The 18,415-nt window shown below is 44.3% G+C and overlaps 1 protein-coding gene across 1 annotated transcript in view; it reads left to right on the top strand.

The window, feature by feature from the left end:
• LOC132396535 (G protein-coupled receptor kinase 6-like) overlaps nucleotides 1-18,415 on the top strand; it is a 173,499-nt gene that overhangs the window by 122,250 nt on the left and 32,834 nt on the right. The window contains exons 3-5 of the mRNA XM_059974137.1: nucleotides 2,194-2,306; nucleotides 8,306-8,383; nucleotides 9,209-9,309. Of these exons, the coding sequence (XP_059830120.1) occupies nucleotides 2,194-2,306; nucleotides 8,306-8,383; nucleotides 9,209-9,309 (292 nt within the window). The remainder of the gene's footprint in view (nucleotides 1-2,193; nucleotides 2,307-8,305; nucleotides 8,384-9,208; nucleotides 9,310-18,415) is intronic.

Below are 18,415 nucleotides of genomic sequence, written 5' to 3'. Positions count from 1 at the left end.
CTGGACCAAAAGGTACTGGTCCCAATGTATCCTGATTAACCGGACTTCATGGTATATGGAAAGAGCTGCCAGAGGAAGTGGTTGAGTCAGGTACATTAACAACATTTAAAGGATACTTGGGACAGGTATGTGAATTGGAGGGGCATATGCCAAATGTGAGCAAATGGGACTAGATGGGAACTTTGGTCAGTATAAGCCAGTTGGGCTGAAGATCCTGTGTTACTCGAGTGGGGAAGAGTTTTTTCCTAGGTTTAATTAGAAACTGTAGATTTCATTTGGACGTAGTGTGAGTTTTAAGCAGTCTCCCATGTACATTTGTGACACAGTGAAATGTGTTGTTTGCGTCAATGACCAACACAGTCCGAGGATGTGTAGGGGGCAGCCCACAAGTGTCACCATGCTTCCAGTGTCAATGTAGCATGCCCACAAGTGACTAATCCTAACCATGTGACTTTGGAATGTGGGAGGAAAGCTGAGTGTTAATGTACTCACAGGGAAAAAGTATAAACTCCTTACAGAGAGCAGTGGGAACTGAACCCTGATGGCTGACATTGCGCGGCATTATGCTAACCACTACACTACCGTGCCACCCCAAACAGGTGCCTTTTGATTTAGTGACCATTATTCTGATTCCTGTAGAACAGGAGCAAAAAGTCATCCATTTAACCCATTCAGTTCACTCTGTGCTGTACCACACTCATGGTTAGTGAAACCAGTCGCAGAATTTCAATCCATGGAACCTTGTGTAGCCGTTACTGGAAAAGGTGAAATCCAAACTGCTGAGTAAGGGTACTGACACTCTGTGATGCACTTCCAAATAACTACATTCCACATCAAGAAAAGTACGTTTGATCCTTTGTTACAAAGCCAGTGAAGTCAAATGTTCATCTTGTGACTTAAAAAAAAATTAGCAATATAGTGGAATAAGAGTAATGAGCTTTCAAACTAGCATAATTACGCGGTTAACAAAAGTATCAACCCCTGCTCACTCCCTCTGAACTAAGCTAGCTAACTAGGACAAAGCGTGAAGTGTCAGACTATACTCATTTGCTTCTGCCACGTGACAGATTAATATAACTCACAAAACGCGCAACACAAAATACAATACAGACATAGAAAATAGATAGATGGCTCCTACGTACCTCAGAAAACAAAATCTGCTGTACTGCTCATTCTGATTCCAAATCTGCTCTGGTCTCTTTTGTACTTTTTTGCTTTAGGGACAATTAGTGATGGATAATAAGTAATTAAGTTACTGTCCGTTACACCATGGTGTTTAGGGCAGCAATGAAGGTCCCATCTCTGTCTCCCCTTCGCATCACACCATCACACTCAGATGTAGAAGGATTCCTCATTACTGTTTCCAAAGCATTTTTGTTTGACCAGTCAGGGTTGTTAGCCCCGAGCTGAGCCCCCGAACCTGGAGGACTGGTGGACAATTCTTCATCTGGCCTCTACCCTTTGACCTTTCTGGCATGGGTGACCCTACCAAGAGCCAAAGCATAAGGCCCTAGCTTCAGCCAACATAACTCTCCATGTCTTTGAGGCACACAAGCCTCCATATCCTATGACAAGGTGGTGGTTGTCCTGGAGGATAGTAAGTGTCACACCCCATTAATTTATTTATTTATCGAGATACAGCATTGAGTAGACTTTCCTGCCCTTTGAACCACACTGCCCAGCAGCCCTCGATTTAATCCTAGCCTAATCATGGGGCGATTTACAGTGACCAAATAATCTACCAATTGGTATGTGCGTGGACTGTGGGAGGAAACTGGATCTCCAGGAGGAAACCAACACAGTCATGGGGAGAGCATGCAAACCCCTTTCAGAGAGTGGTGGGATACACTGGGGTCAGAAAGGGCACAATGCAGCAAATGGGCTGCGGTGATGGTGTGCGTGGATTCTTCTGAAAGGCCAAGGCCTTCAGCCCAAGTATCGGCTTTGCTGAAACCCAAAAGCAGCAGGAAAGGTTAGGAGCACTGAGGTAATCAGCAGCCACAGGGACAGAAAACAGGGCTATTCTCTCCTTATTGCTAATGTTCGGGAGGAGCTACTGAAGATGCAACACTCACCAACCAATTCCTTAACATGTCTCTGAACGCTATCTCATTCTTTATTTTTATTGCACAATTTGTTTTTGGAATTTACTGCCAGCCTTGTACTTCAATTGTGTTGGTTTTTATTTTCCAGAAAGGGACTACAGTAGCCTCTGTGAGAAGCAGCCGATTGGCAGGCACCTATTCCGGCAGTTCTGTGAGTCACGACCCGATTTGAAGAGATGCATCGAGTTCCTGGATGCAGTGGTAAGGCTTTAATCTTAGCCAGCGTTTCAGTCCAAGATAAAAGGCTATGACTTGCCTACTTCACTTCTCCCTTCTGATCGTTGCATGATCAGTAATAGTTGTCAATAACTATTCACAGTATGGTTTCAATCAGTGAATCAAAACCACCTCCTGAAATGATGCAGGGACAATCCAAGAGCTGGAGGTTGGATGTCACAGTGAATCAGCATCAGCTTCATTATCACTGGCAGGTGTTGTGAAACTTCGAAGTTTCGTGCTGAGATCCTTCATCAGGCCCAAAACATCGACTCTGTTCCTTTCCATAGTTATTGCCAGACCTGCTGGGTTCCTCCAGCATTTTGTGTGTGTTACCCTGGATTTCCAGCACCATCTGCAGAATCTTGTCATGTAATGCTTGTTTTTTGGTAGCCAATATAATTAAAAAACAATAACTTATAAAAAGAAGTATATAAAAAAGTAGGTGAATAACTAATTGAAAAAGAGAGCAAAATAATAAGCAAGGAGGTATTCTTGGACCATTCTGAAATCTTCTCGTGAATAAAGGAAACTGTTCCTAAAGTGAGTGAGTGTGAGTGTGTCTCTGTCTGTCTTCTGGCTTGTGTACCTCCTCATTGATGGTAGTAATGACAGAAGGTCATGTCCTGCAGGGTGATGGTCCTGATGCATCACCTTTTGAAGATGGCCTCAATGGTGGGGAGCCGACTGATTTTGCAACCCTCTGCAGCTTTGTCCACCCTAGTGCCTCGCAGCCTCCATGCCGGATGGTGATGCAATGAGTCAGAATGCTTCCACTATTTCTGTAGATGTTTGTTAGTCTTTGGCAACATTCTAAATCTCCTCAAAGTCCAAATGAAGTATAGACACTGGTGTGCCTTCTTCATAAATGCATCGGTTTGGTGGGTCCAGGAGAGAACTTCAGAGATGTTGTCACCAGGATCTTGATGCTGCACAGACTTTCCACTGCTGATCCCTCAATGAGGACAGGTGCGTGTACCCTCGACTTCTCCTTCCTGAAGTCCACAATCAGTTCCTTAGTCATGGAGCTCCCATGACATGATTTCAGTCCTTTCAGCTGAGACAATACTTAACCTGGAAAACTGCTGGGGTCATCTAGTGCATAGGGTGCTGTCAGTGCAGCCTCCTCTACACTGGTGAGACCCGACGTAAATTGGGAGACCGCTTTTTGGGTACCTCTGCTCCATCTACCGAAAGTGGAATTTTCTGGTGGCCAACCATTTTAATTCCTTCTCCCCATTCCTGCTCTGACATGTTGGTCCATGGCCTCCCCTTTTATCATGATAAGATCACTCTCAGGGTGGAGAAGCAACTCCTTATTTTCAGTCTGGGTGGGTGACCTCCACACTCATCTCTGCTTCTGATTATTTTTTCCCTCCGCCTTCCATCCTCTTCTATTCCCCCTCTGGCCTCTTACCTCTTCTCCTCACCTACCTATCACCTCATCCTGGTACCTCTTCTTCTCTTTCTCCCATAGTCCACTCTCCTCTCCTCTCCTCTCCTCTCAGATTCCTTCTTCTCCAGCCCTTCATCTTTCTCGCCCACCTGGCTTCACCTATCACCTTCTAACTTCTCCCCCCACCTTTTTATTCTGGCATCTTCTCCATTCCTTTTCAGTCCTGAAGAAGGTTCTTGGCCTGAAATATTGACTGTTTATTCATTTCCATAGATGCTGCATGACCTGTTGAAGTTTATCCAGCTGTGTGTGTGTGTGTGTGTGTGTGTGTGTGTGTGTGTGTGTGTGTGTGTGTGTGTGTGTGTGTGTGTGTGTGTGTGTGTGTGTGGACATGATAGGCCAAGTGGTCTAATTCTGCTTTCTATCTTATGGTCTTAAGTACAAAGAAACACAATAGAATCATTGAAAAAACCGCACACAATAAAGTTAGATAAAGACCCAAAGTGCAAAAGAGAACGAACAGTGAAAATACTGTATAAAAAGAAAAAACACTCAAAATAACAATAATAATAATAAATATCTTGAACATAAGATAAGAATGTGAGAGTGAAGTTGAATCGTTATCCCCTCTGGTTCAAGAGCCTGGTGGTTGAGGGGTAATAACTGTTCCTGAACCTGGTAGTGTGAATCCTGAGGCTCCTGTTCCACCTTCCTGATGGCAGCAGTGAGAAGAGAGCATGGCCTGGCTGGTGGAAGGTCCTTGATGGGATTTTTCATGCTTGCTTCTTTGTCCTGGACACATGCAAGTCTGGTGCTGTCTCTGTTGGGCTGACACATTCTCCTATGTTCTTGGGTATCACCTGAATGTTACTGGTTTTCCTCCCTCAAAACAAAGGTGTGTGTGTTGGTAGCTTGTTTGGCCAATGTCGAATTCCTCTACAGTGTAGTAAGGTGAATGGTAGAATTGGCACAGAGTTGATGGGAATACGAGCAGAGTAAAAGAGGATTAGTGCATATCATGCCTGATTGTCAACATGTACCTGATGGGTTGAAAGACCTGCAAGTTTGAGCGATTTGGTTGAAAGGAATCTCCTCCTGAATTGTTTCTACAATGAACCACTTTCTTCACATTAATGTTGCCCGAGACTGCTTGGTTTAAAGTCTCGATCTAAAGACAGTACAGTACTGTGCAAAGTCTTAGACAGAACAGAGTGCCAGGGCCAAGGGTGGGGGGTGGCACGGGTGCAGACACACCCAGCCTTGAGTCACCAGGCAAGATCATTTGATTCCAAACAATTGATCATTACACAATGTCTCTCGGTGCTTCCTGCTCCCTCCTCTCTCCCCTCCCCTTTCCCAAACCATGATTCCCCTCTCCCTGCCCCCTTCCCACTCTCAGACCACAATGGAGACCCATATCAGAATCACATTTATCATCACTCACATATGTCATGAAATTTGTTTTTTTTTTGTGTGGCAGCAGTACAGTGCAATATGTAAAATTACTGTGATACTGTTGAACAAGTCTTAGACACTCTATCTATACATGTGTGCCTAAGACGTTTGCTAAGTACTGTATATCCATGACATAAACTGGACTGGTCAAAGAACACGGAGGCTGTCTACAAGAAGGGTCAGAGCCGTCTCTATTTCCTGAGGAGACTGAGGTCCTTTAACATCTGCCGGACGATGCTGAGGATGTTCTACGAGTCTGTGGTGGCCAGTGCTATCATGTTTGCTGTTGTGTGCTGGGGCAGCAGGCTGAGGGTAGCAGACACCAACAGAATCAACAAACTCATTCGTAAGGCCAGTGATGTTGTGGGGGTGGAACTGGACTCTCTGACAGTGGTGTCTGAAAAGAGGATGCTGTCCAACTTGCATGCCATCTTGGACAATGTCTCCCATCTACTTCATAATGTACTGGTTAGGCACAGGAGTACATTCAGCCAGAGACTCATTCCACCGAGATGTAACACTGAGCATCATAGGAAGTCATTCCTGCCTGTGGCCATCAAACTTTACAACTCCTCCCTCAGAGTGTCAGACACCCTGAGCCAATAGGCTGGTCCTGGACTTATTTCCACTTGGCATGATTGATGTATTATTTAATTATTTATGATTTTTATATTGCTATATTTCTTCACTATTCTTGGTTGGTGCGGCTGTAATGAAACCCAATTTCCCTCGGGATCAATAAAGTATGTCTGTCTGTCCCCTTCAGTCGCCTGTACTGGGAGTGATGCAATACAGCATGAAGGTAGACTGGCTGGATGAGACCACGATGGAGAGAGCAGTGAGAGAGCAATCTTACCACAGTAGATTCTGGTGGTCCAGAGTAATTCTCACACAGATTCAAGATTGTTTAAAGATTGTTTCCTGTACATAACTGTAAAGGAGAACAAGATGATTGTTACTACAGATCTGATGCAACACCGTTACGATGAAAACACAAGATAAAGAATACAATAATAAAAAATGCAATAAATGTAAATACATAGCATTGCTTGTATAAAAAGACTGATTGTATGTCCATGAAGTGACACTGGGTACAGGATTGTCTGTACATAAGGTGACTGTCAGGAAGTGATAAAGTAGTGTGGTGGGAGGTGTGGAGGGTGCGTTAATGGGTGGAGGTGTTGATCAGCCTAACTGCTTGGGGAAAGTAACTGTTTTTGAGTCTGGTGGTCCTGGCGTGGATGCCACATAACCTCCTCCCTGATGGGAGTGGGACAGACTCCATGATAATCCTTCATGATGTTACTGGCCCTTTCCTGGCACCTTTGTCTGTATATGTCTTGCACAGAGCTGGAGCACTCATGGCGTACAGAATGGTCTCCTCTATGCTATAATCATCCTGTAATTTTGTAATTAACACTTGGCCATGTTCAAGTTTATTTTTATATAACTCTTCATTATAAAATTGAATGTTTTTTGTTGCATGTTGTGCCAACATGCCATAGCAAATTTCTAATACGTATAGATAAAGTGGAATCTGCCCAGGTTGAAAACATAAAATGAGATGCTGGAAGTGTTTCAAGTCAGACAATATACTATATCTAAGCAGGGAGAAAAGGTTAATGTTTTACCCGATAGCTTTGGAGATGTGATGGGTTTTAAGCAAATACAGAGCAAAAGGGAACGGACAGTCATGAGCCTCTTGTGGTACAAAGGAGGGCTTATTAAAATAGTGGGGAAATCGTCAGAGTGAAAGCAGTGATCAGCTGAGTTTCCAGATGTGCAACTGGAAAGGGGGGGCATAATCTCTGTAACTGTCACATGTTATTCTGCCTTCTGTTATTGTTCTTCCTTGTATTACCTCAATGCACTGATGGAGTGAAATGATCTGTATCATATTACATGTAACAATAATAAACCAATTTACCAAGTTAATTACCCATTTAAATTAATACTTATCAATTATAAACTGATTTACCAATTTAATGTTGAGGCATAGATAGAGAGGACAGCCAACTCCTTTCTCCCCAGGATGCCGATGGATAATGCTGGAGGATAGGTGAGTGCAGGAAGGTGGGATATCAGAAATAGGTTTTTGTACACAGAGTGGTGGGTGTGTGGATGGACTGCCAGGGTTGCTGGTGGAGGCAGATACATTAATTCATTCATTACATGCCGTGCCGTATGATGTGAGCAATCATGGTTTTATCATGATTGTTCGTGGCAAATCTTTCTGCAGAAGTGGTTTGCCATTGCCTTCTTCTGGGCAGTGTCTTTATTAGACGGGTGACCCCAGTCATTATCAATACTCTTCAGAGATTGTCTACCTGGCGGCAGTGGTCACATAACTTGTGATCTGCGCCGGCTGCTCATATGACCATCCACCACCTGTTCCCATGGCGTCACGTGACCCTGATCGGTGAGAGATGCTACACTATGCCCAAGGATAATCTGCAGGAGGGAAGGACTGCCTTTTATCTCCTTTGGTAGAGACATATCTCCACTCCACCACCCAGACGTAACATTAGGAGCATTTAAAACATCTTAGATGGGCACACAGATGATAGAAGAAAGGCGGTCTATTTAGGAGGGAAGGTTTAGATTGATCTTACAGTAAATTGAAAGGTCGGCTCAACATCATAGGTGGAAGAGCCTGTAGTGTTCTATAAAATAGTAGAATTATTATTGCTAAAGTGTCATTGTTTGTGATGTGAGGTTGTGGATGTGAGTAACCTAATTCAACTTGTACACAAAACACTGGGAGAACTCAGCAAGTCAGACAGCATCCATGGAGACACCTGATGATGAAAGGTCTTGGCCTGAAATACCGACTCTTTATTCTCCTCCATAGATGCAGCCGTACCTTCTGAGTTCCTCTGGCTTTTTATGTGTGTTGATTCAGATCATCAATACCTGTCCTTTTTTAATACACTTCCAATTCAACCACGTTTTTGTTTCTTTGCGTGATAATGAAATAGTGGAAATACTCAGCAAGTCGGGCATTTGTGGAACGAGAGAAGTAATGTTCCATGTTGAAGACCCTTTCTCTCTGAGTGAGAGCAGGAGACTGCTTGTGTTTGTATCTTTGTTCCACTGTGTTGCTGATGCTGTTTGTGATCTGTTTTGTTTCCAGGCAGATTATCAAGTGGCTCCAGATGAGAAGAGACAGGATTGTGGTCTTCATCTCCTGGAGACCTATTTCAACAATGGGGTATGCTTTCTGTAGTTTATCTCTCCACTTTTCCTCCCATCTACCTACCTGTAATGCTTAATCCTCCACTGCCTGCCTCCAAACCTCTTAAACTTCACCGTCACACCTGCTTCCACTACCATCCCTGGCAGCGGATTCCAAGCATCTACCACATTCTTGTGCTTAAACTAAAATTTGTCCTGCGCATCCCCTTTAAAATTTACCCCTTGTATCTATATGCCCTCCAGTATTTAAAGATAGATTAGTTTTATTTGTCACACATATATCAAAACATCCAGTGAAATACATTGATTGTGTCAATGACCAACACATTCTGGGGATGCGCTGGGGGCAGCCCGCAAGTGTTGCCATGCTTCCAACGCCAACGTAGCACGTCCACAACTTACTAACCCTAACCCCTATGTCCTTGAATGTGGGAGGAAACGTGGTCTTGGGGAGAATGTACAAATTTCTCATTTGCAGTGACGGGAATTGAATGCCAATTGCTCACGCTCTAAAGCGTCATGTGAAGCTCTAATAGACATTTCTACCCATTTACCCTGGTGGTTGTTCTGTTTGGTCAAGTTATAGTCATTTAAATTGTCTTCATGTACACTGCCAAAAGAAACGATGTCCCTTGTTCCAAGGTGCACAACACACTACATCTAACTCTCGCACACAACGTGTAAAGTAATGTTGTCGCAAATAAATGATAAGGTGTATTTACATCACATGCTAAATAGTGAACAGTATAATGCTACTGGTTCTGCATACGTGGGGAGATCTGGGTGGTTTCCGATTTCTGAAAGAAGATACCTGATTCATGCTGACAATATCTGTTTGCAGTCGGCGGCCCATTTACCTGAAGTGCCTGTGGACACCATAAAGCAATGCAAAGAGAAACTAGAACAGAGTCCTTGCAAAGAACTCTTTACAGAGTGTGCAAAGTAAGTTTACGGAGTTCTACATATGTATGCTGTATTTGCATGGATTTGAAATTTGAATATAGATTGGAAATTGACTTTGCATGCTAGGGCAGGGATGTCCCTGTCTCACCAGGATATGAGGCCCAACAGCCTTCCTCACCTGGTTCAGCCTGCCTGTCAAAGTGATGTACTGGGGTATGGCTGCTGGTGCGCACAAACACAGGTGAGAGCTGGGTGGCAGCTGGGGACCAAAGGGGAGCTGCCCTGGAACAGACACTACACGCCTCTTCACCAGAGGATCTACCCCTCCCGTACGCCCCAGGAGATAAACTTAAATTGACACAAATTATGAATAACTTGCAAGACAGAATTAATAAAAGTGAACATAATGACATAAGGAAAATGCTGGAAAAACTCAACAGGTCAGGCTGCATCAATGGAAAAGAGCGAACAGTCGGTGTTTCAGGCTGAGACCCTTCTTCAGGACTGGAAAGGAAGGGGGAAGACACCAGAATAAAAAGGTGTGGGGAGAGGAAGGAGGATAGCGAGAAGCTGTTAGGCGAAGCCAGGTGGGTGAGAAAAGTAAAGGGCTGGGGAGGAAGGAATCTGATAGGAGAGGAGAGAGGACCATTGGAGAAAGGGAAGGAGGAGGGGACCTGGGGGAAGTGGTAGACAGGTGAGAAGGGGTAAAAGTCCAGAATCGGAAATATTGAAAGGGGGACGGAAATTGATATTCATGCCATTAGGTTGGAGGCTACCCAGCTGAATATAAGGTGTCTCTCCTTCACCCTGAAGGCACAAGAGAAGGCCATGGGCTGACATGTCAGAATGGGAATTGGAATTAAATTGTTTGGCCACTGGGAAGTTCCACTTTTGGTGGATGGAACGGAGGTGCTTGTCCAATGTAGAGGAATCGCGGAGGAGTGGTCCTGGTGCGGGGGGGTGGGGGGAGGTTAAAGATATGTTGAGCGGTAAGCGACATCAGGGCAGGTTGCCCACGGTAGTTTTGATCAAGAACCCACTCTGCAAATCTCTGGGTCTCCACTGGAGAAGTCGATAGCCCATTACCTGTGAATCTGTGAGGCCGCTGGAGGCTGAATTTGGCCTGCCCTGGGCTTAGAGGACTGAGTGTGTGGGTGGGAGGCAGGAATGGGTTAGTACTGCTGTTCTCTTTTGTTGTGCTCTGTGTTGTTCTGCCAAGCTTTGTGGCCGTGCTGTGTCGGCGCTTGAATGTACAGTGACACTTGCAGGCTGCCCCCAGCACACCCTCACAGAAACAACACATTTCACTGTATGTTTCAATGTACACGTGATAAATAAACTTGAATGTCAATAGCTTTCTTTCTGGAACTCTTCTTCCACACACTTGACATGAGCATGCCCAAACCTAGTGCAATGGGGAGAGGGCAGGAGAAAGGGATTCAGAGGAGAAATAGATCTGCCATGGTTGAAAGGTGGAACAGACTCGATGGGCCGAATGGAGCAATTCTGCTCCTATGTATTATGGTTATGGTGAGTGTGTATGTGTCTGATTCCACCTGACCCATTTCTGGACCTTCCCTTCCTTTGAGCTGTCTGGGGATTTTTCTTATGATTCAGCCTGAATACTGAAGGTTAACAAAGCTAATTTAAGAGCCATAGCTGGATTGCAGTGTGATTGTGCAAGGCAGCATACAACACAGAGAAGAGAGTGGGCACGCTGGGCAGCATCAGTGGTGGGAGATTAACTTCCACTTCCAATTGCCACTTCCTTTTGTCATGTGCCATCGCTGATTTTGCTATTTTATCTCTTCTGTGCTTCTATTGAGACGGCTTTTGCGAAGAACTTCTGCATCTGTGTCAGAAGGTTGTTTCGACTTGATTGTTGTGGGCAGACATACCCAGGGTATAAATGGCATGAAAATGAGCTCTCGCAGCCACAGCCCAGATAAGTTACATAAACCTAAAATGAGCATAAATTATACACAACTTGAGAAACAGAAGTAACAAAAATGAACATAGTGACATTCGTGCAGGTTATCCAAGTAGAATTAAGTTTTATCAAGTTGGTTCAAGAACCAGCTGTGTGAAGTCCACTGGGGAAGTCGAAGTCTGTGAATCTGCAACTGGAGGCTGGAAGCCAAAGACCTTCTGCCTGATGGCCACAATCAAAGAGAGCGCAGCCCAGATAGTGGTGTCCTTGATGCTGTCATCTTCCTGGGTCATCAGCTTTCCTGTCTGCTGGGGCGAGCCACATCGTAATGGAACTGGCCGAGTCCACCAGGCTGTGACGCCTCATATGTTTCTGTCCGCTGGGGTTCCCATACCGGGCTGTGATGGCAGTATGTTTGTATCTATTGAACACAGTCTTTAACTACATCATTCTTGGCCAAATGCTTTGTGATATTGAGGATACAAAAGGTCTAGAATGCAAATTAGTTGTTTCAGAGAAAGTCCATCAGCCTCTGGATTGGAGGAGTGACTACACAGGACGTTGATAGGAAAGGTCTAAAGGGGACAACTTCACTTGTCCCATCTTTGAACAGCTCCCACAACTTACAGACTCACTTTCAAGAACTCTTCATCTCATATTTTCTTGGTATAAGTGAAGTTATCCCCTATGGTTCAAGAGCCATATATGGTTGAGAGGTATTTTAATTCTCTTTTCTCTCTCTCTTTTCTTTGCACGTTGGTTTCCTGTCTGCCCTGTTGGGTGTGTCCTTTCATTGACTATTGAATTATGTTTATTCACTGTGATTGTCAGCAGGAAAGTGAATCGCATGGTTGTATGAGGTGACATAAATGTACTTCAATAATAAATTTATTTTGAACTTTACCCATCTGACCGTTATGTCTTTGAACTGTGGGAGGAAATCCACGGTTTATGGGGAGAATGTACAAACTCCTTAAAGAGGACACTAGACTTGAACTCCAAAATCCAGCATCCAAATCTGTAGTAGCGTCTCGTTACCCACTACGCTACCGTGACATCTTGGTCAGCATGGACCCATTGGGCCGGTTTCCCTCTTTCCTTGTAGTGGGACTTTGTGTTTCTGGCTCTCTATAGCCACTGTGTTAATGTAAATGGTGGTGAGGGTTGGGATGTAAAACAATTAGCCCGCTCCCTCATAGGCTCTTGTTTTTCTGCCTTGCAAATGTTCTCCCCTGTCTGGCCTGTTTTGGTTTTGCTCTTTCCACTAATCTCTGGCGTTCTTGTCTAGCCGTCAGATGCGCTTTGAAGTCGTGGGTGGAGTTATTTCTTGGTGTTCTGTTCTGACTGAGAAGTTGTTTCGTTTTTCGTCAGCTGTTACACAAACGAAATTTGTTCGCGAGCCATCCTGGGTGTATTCTACCCGGCACAGAGTAGCCCATTGGGCCTAATAGCCCAATTCTGCTCCTATGTGTTATGCTCAGTCTTATCTAGCATGTGCAGCATAAACTGTTCACCCCATAAAACGACTGAAGTAATAGCTCCCTTTTACTTATTAGAGAGGGTGGAGGTTGGGGTTGGCAGGGGAGGAGTGAAGGTGATGGAGGAAAGGGAAGTGTTAGTTCAGAAGCAGCTCAGAGTGATTTCCTAAAATGGGTGATCAGGGTTATTATCACTGAGAAATGTCATGAAGTTTGCTTTGCAGCAGTAGTATAGTGCAATACATAAAAAAACAAATCGGGTACAATCAGAAATATATATTTAAAAAGTAAGTAGCATGGAAAGAGAGCAAAATAGTCAGGTGGTGTTCACGGACTGTACAAACATCTGATGACAGAGAGGATGAAGTTGTCTCTAAAACACTGAGTGTGTGCCTTCTGGCTCCTGTACCTCCTCCCTGATGGTAGCGATGAGAAAAGGGCATGTCCTGGGTGATGGGGGTCCTGAATGACAGATGCCACCTTTCGGAGGTGCTCTTCGTGCTGAGGAGGCTTGTGCCCATGATGGAGCTGACTGGGCCCACAACCCTCTGCAGCTTTTTCCCGAACCTGTGCAGTGACTTTCATCACAGACGGTGATATAACCAGTTGGAACGCTCTCCACGGTATATTGGTGAAATATTCCAAAGTGCTTAAGCGTTGTGCAAGAGTATTTGGCAAAGGCACAGAAATTCAGAACCTTTCAGGGTTAATGGGTGAGTTATTTTCTGTTGATAGTTAGTCGATGAGATGGTTTCATTCTCGGATTTGCTTGCTTTTGTTGGCAGTGATTCATGTGTTATTTATTGGGTCCAAAGTTGTTTTCAAAAGAACAGGGCATGATGCAGAGGTATAAACACAGTAAGAGACACTTCTGTATTGAGTTAACAAAACACATCAGAGTATTTGAGTTTACGCAACTTGTATGAAGGGGGTGGGTAACTCATATTTTTTAATACAGATTTGTTTCACAAAGGAGCAGGGAGCTATCAGTCCCAGTGAAGGGTCTGGGCCTGAAGAACTACCTGTTTATTCCTCTCCAGAAACGCTGCCTGACCTGCTGGGTTCCTCCAGCATCTTGTGTGTATTACTCTGGATTTCCAGCATCTGTAGAATCTCTTGTCAGATGCCAGCTTTAATAGAGGCATCAGTTGCACCCAGGTGGACTTATTAGATTGCTCACTCCAATTTTTAAGACAGGAATTTTCCTCCCTGTGCTGACCAAATCCACCAAATTGATGTCGAGCCATTGTAATGTTCCTATTTGTGGAAACGGCTGTTTGTAAATCTGTAAAGTACTTTGAGGCATCCTGAAAAGAAACTGAAGGATATTATAGTAATAATAACAATAACAATAAGGAGTTGGAGACGTCTTTCCAGAAACAAAAGGGCTCCTTGTGGCAATACAAGACCAGGTGGTTAACACACAAAATTAGCAAAAATACATAATAAAAGACCAAACAAATTCAAGACGATAAATGCAGAAAATGCCAGGAGAAACCAGAAACAATCCAACACAATGCAGGATCCTGTAGCAGTTTAACTAAATCTGATTACTTACACAAAAACAATAAAGTGACTAACATCATTCACCTAAATCTTGCTTTAGAATGCAAACTCATAAAATTACCTTACAAGCCTGATCCAGTTTTGGAGTCCTGAGTCCTACAAATTATCTCACGATTGATCAGCAGAATCCATAATGACCATCTGGATATAATATTACAGGATAAACAAACAAGAACATCTTATTTAATAGATATCGTCATTCCAAACACACACAACATCCAGAAATCAATAATTAAAAGCACCAGAAATATGCTGAATTAAAAGAGGAAATTGAAAGACTGTGGAACATGAACAGGGTATCCATTGTCCTGGTAGCAATATCTACAACTGGTATAATTCCAGAGACACTACACAATAGCATTAAACAATTAGCCCTGCACACCAATATGGTGGGGGGGGGGTGGAATAAACAGTCAATGTTTTGGGCCGAGATCCTTCATTAGGGCTGACAGTAAGGGAGCCAGAATAAGGAGGTGGGAGGAAGGGAAGGAGTACAGGCTGGCAGGTGATAGGTGAGACCAGGTGAGGGGGAAGGGTGGATGGGGGTGGAGGAAATGATGTGAGAAGCTGGGAGGTGATGGGTTGAAATAAATGGACCACTGCCCTTCTGACCCTCAATACAGGAACCCCTAGGGCTGTGTCCTAGGCCCCATCCTTTACCCTCTGTACACACATGACTGTGTCACCACCCACAGCTCCAATCTGCTAATTAAGTTTGCTGATGGTACGATGTTGAATGGCCTTATCTCAATTAAAAACGAGGCAGCCTACAGAGAAGAAGTCATCACCCTGACACAGTGGTGTCAAGAAAACAACCTGTCCCTCAATGTAGCAAAAACAAAGGAGCTGGTTGTGGACTACAGGAGGAATGGAGACAGGCTAATCCCGATTGACATCAATGGATCTGGGGGGAGAGGGTAAACAGCTTCAAGTTTCTCAGTATACACATCACCGAGGACCTCACGTGGTCTGTATGGCGATAAAAGCACATCCGTGCCTCTTTCACCTCAGACAGTTAAAGAAGTTCAGCTTGAGTTGCCAAATCCTAAGGACTCTCTACAGGGGCATAATTGAGAGCATCCTGACTGGCTGCATCACTGCCTGGTATGGGAACTGTACTTCCCTCAATCCCAGGACTCTGCAGAGAGTGGTGCGGACAGCCCAGCGCATCTGTAGGTGTGAACTTCCCACTATTCAGGGCATTTACAGAGACAGGTGCATAAAAAGGGCCCAAAGGATCATTGGGGACCTGAGTCACCCCAACCACAAACTGTCCCAGTTGCTACCATCTGAGAAACGGTACCACAACATAAAAGCCAGGACCAACAGGTTCCGGGACAGCTTCTTCCACCAGGCCATCAGACTGATTAATTCACGCTGACACAATTGTTTCTAAGTATAACCCTCAGGCTCACCCAGCTTGTGTTCGTCTAGGGGGATACAGCCTTCAGCCCCGCCAAACTGGGTAATCACGTTGGTGTGGATGCTGTGTAACGTACCCCCAGTTACAAACCCACAACACAAAATATCACAAAATGCAATTAAGTGATTGAACTTTATGAATCTTAATCTGAATATAGGGTTAGTAATCAAAATAAAAAAGGGCCCGAAGTCAAAAGTTCACGTTGGAGCTCACTTCAGTAGTCATTCTTCCACCATTGGTCTCCTCCAAGTGTCGCCAACCATCGGACATTCAGAACCCAGTCCACTCCGTCCGGTGGTCTACCAGCTCTCTCCACTCGTGTCTTCCCTCTTCATCTCTCCTCAACAAAAGACCGTGAAAAACACCCTTCCAGACTGACAAGAGACAGCGACAATCTCTTATTGGCTAACATGCATCCTGTTATCTCCAGCCATGACCCGAACATTGCTGTTACAGAGAAACGGTTACCTTAGCAGATAACATTACAGAGAAGCCATTATATTAGCAGTGAAACCTCACGGCGCGTTACATAAGCTGTATTGACTTCTGTTGTCTATCTTACTGTACATACTATTTATTACAAATTACTATCATTTGCACATTGCACATTCAGACAGAGCTTTTATTTCTTACGTCCTTCACATATGAGACGACCTTTACTCCTCACCTATGTGAAGAATGTAAGAAATAAAGTCAAGCCAATTCAAGAAGGAAATCTTTTAGAGGACAGTGGTCGTAAGGGAGAGGATCAAAATTAGGCCATTTGGCCCATCAGGTCTACTGTGCCATTCTAACATGGCAGTTTTATTATGCCTCTAACCCCATTCTCCTGTCTTTTCCCGGTAACTTTTGACGCCCTGACTAATCAAGAATCTCTACCTCTGCTTTAAATATCCCCAATGATTTAGCTTCCACAACTATCTTTGGTAATGAATTCCACAGATTCACCAGATGAGAGAGAAGAGGGTAGAGGTACCAGAGGGAGCAGATGGGCAGGTGAGAAGAGAAGGGATGAGAACAGATAGAAGTGAACGGGGGGGGGGGGGGGGTGTCAGAATTACCTAAAGTTAGAGGAATTAATGTTTAGGACATCAGGTTGGAGATGGTGCATATGGTGTATGAGGTGTTGCTGTTAGAATTTAGATAAACCCCTCACGTTGGGCTTCTGCCCCTTTCCGTTCCAGTTACTCTCCGAAAAGTTAACTCTTTATTCCCTTACATGGATGCTGCTCGACCTGCTGAGTTCTGGCATTTTGTGCGTGTTGAACTGGATTTCCAGCTTCTGCAGAATCTCTGTGTTTATATTAATGCAAGACTGTCTTGCTGGTTGATTTGGCATTGCAGTACCAATTTAAAAAAAAAACAACTTGTCAGCAATTTGTCTGGCTTTGAAGAAAGTTACTGGCCTGAAACTCTGCTTTTTTTTTTACGTCAAGGACGGTGATGATATCCACTTTCTGGCCTTGCTGTGACGAAGTTGTGGGTCACAGCTTCCTGACTACTTGTCCATCACCATTCAGCAACTGTCTCACACTGAGATTTGGTTTTCTCCTGCCTTGGGAGGAAGAGCTGCAGAGCCTCATCACACGGGCGATCATTTTAGACAATCGTCTGTGTGGGTTCATGGCAAGAGCTGCTCAAGTCGATGCAGTCCCACAGTTGTTCAGTAGACACGTGTGGATGGGAGGCTGGTTTCGGTAATGTCCACCAGCTGGCAATCTTGGGCAGAGCAGTCTATCCGCCCGGCATCACTGGCAGCACCATCAAGAACGTATATATGGAAAGATGCCGGAAAAAGGACCAGTAACATCAGGAGGGTCCCGCCCACCCTGCTCACGGACTGTTTGTCCCACTCCCATCTGGGAGGAGACTGTGTAGCATCCACACCAGGACCACCAGACCCAAAAGCCAGTTACTTTTCCCCAGGCAGTAAGGCTGATGAACACCTCCACCCACTACCCCACCACTACTTTATCATTTCCTGTCAGAGTTGCCTTATTTACAGACACTCCTGTACCTAGCACCACTTTATGGACGTACAATCAATCTATGTTTATAAGCTATTTTATATATTTATATTGATTATGTGTCATTTATTACCTTTATTATTGAGTTCTTTATCTTATTAATGTTCTTTTTGTGCTGCATTGGATCCGGAGTAACAATTATTTTGTTCTCCTTTACACTTATGCGTTGTAAATGACATTAAACTATCGTGAATCTTGGTTAGGATGCTCTCTATGGTGGATGTCTTTCAACAGTTGGAACGCATTCTCAGAATGTCTCCAGTCTCTGCAAAAACAATAAAGGTTCTTTGGCAACAGGGTCAAAAGTCTGGAGGAACTCAGTAAGTCAGGCAGCATCTATGGAAGGGAATAAACAGTTAATGTTTCAGTCTCGTCGGGACGTCTCAGCAATGATCTGTGCTCTCAGATGGAGCAGTTGTCATACTGAGCCTGGTGCATCCGGATAGGGAGCTTTCTGCGGTGCACCTGATTACCAACAGTGGGAGTGTCTCTGCCAAACCACGAAGATTCCTCGTCAAAGAATCCTAATCTTTGGTTACAAAGTGCTGTTGGTGAAATTATGTTCATGCAATTAGGAAGTCCCTGTGACTTACATAAAAGCTCTAACAGGGTAGTGGTGCTGCAGTCCCTATTTGAGCAGAATAGTACAAACCGATGTCCAAGTCATTGGCCCTGAATAAACCAAAAGATGACAACAATTAATAAAAGAGCGTAGCAGAAC

The sequence above is a fragment of the Hypanus sabinus genome, chromosome 7 (assembly GCF_030144855.1).
Source record: "Hypanus sabinus isolate sHypSab1 chromosome 7, sHypSab1.hap1, whole genome shotgun sequence".
Taxonomy (NCBI): Eukaryota; Metazoa; Chordata; class Chondrichthyes; order Myliobatiformes; family Dasyatidae; genus Hypanus; species Hypanus sabinus.
This window is presented reverse-complemented; position numbering and strand designations above follow the sequence as displayed.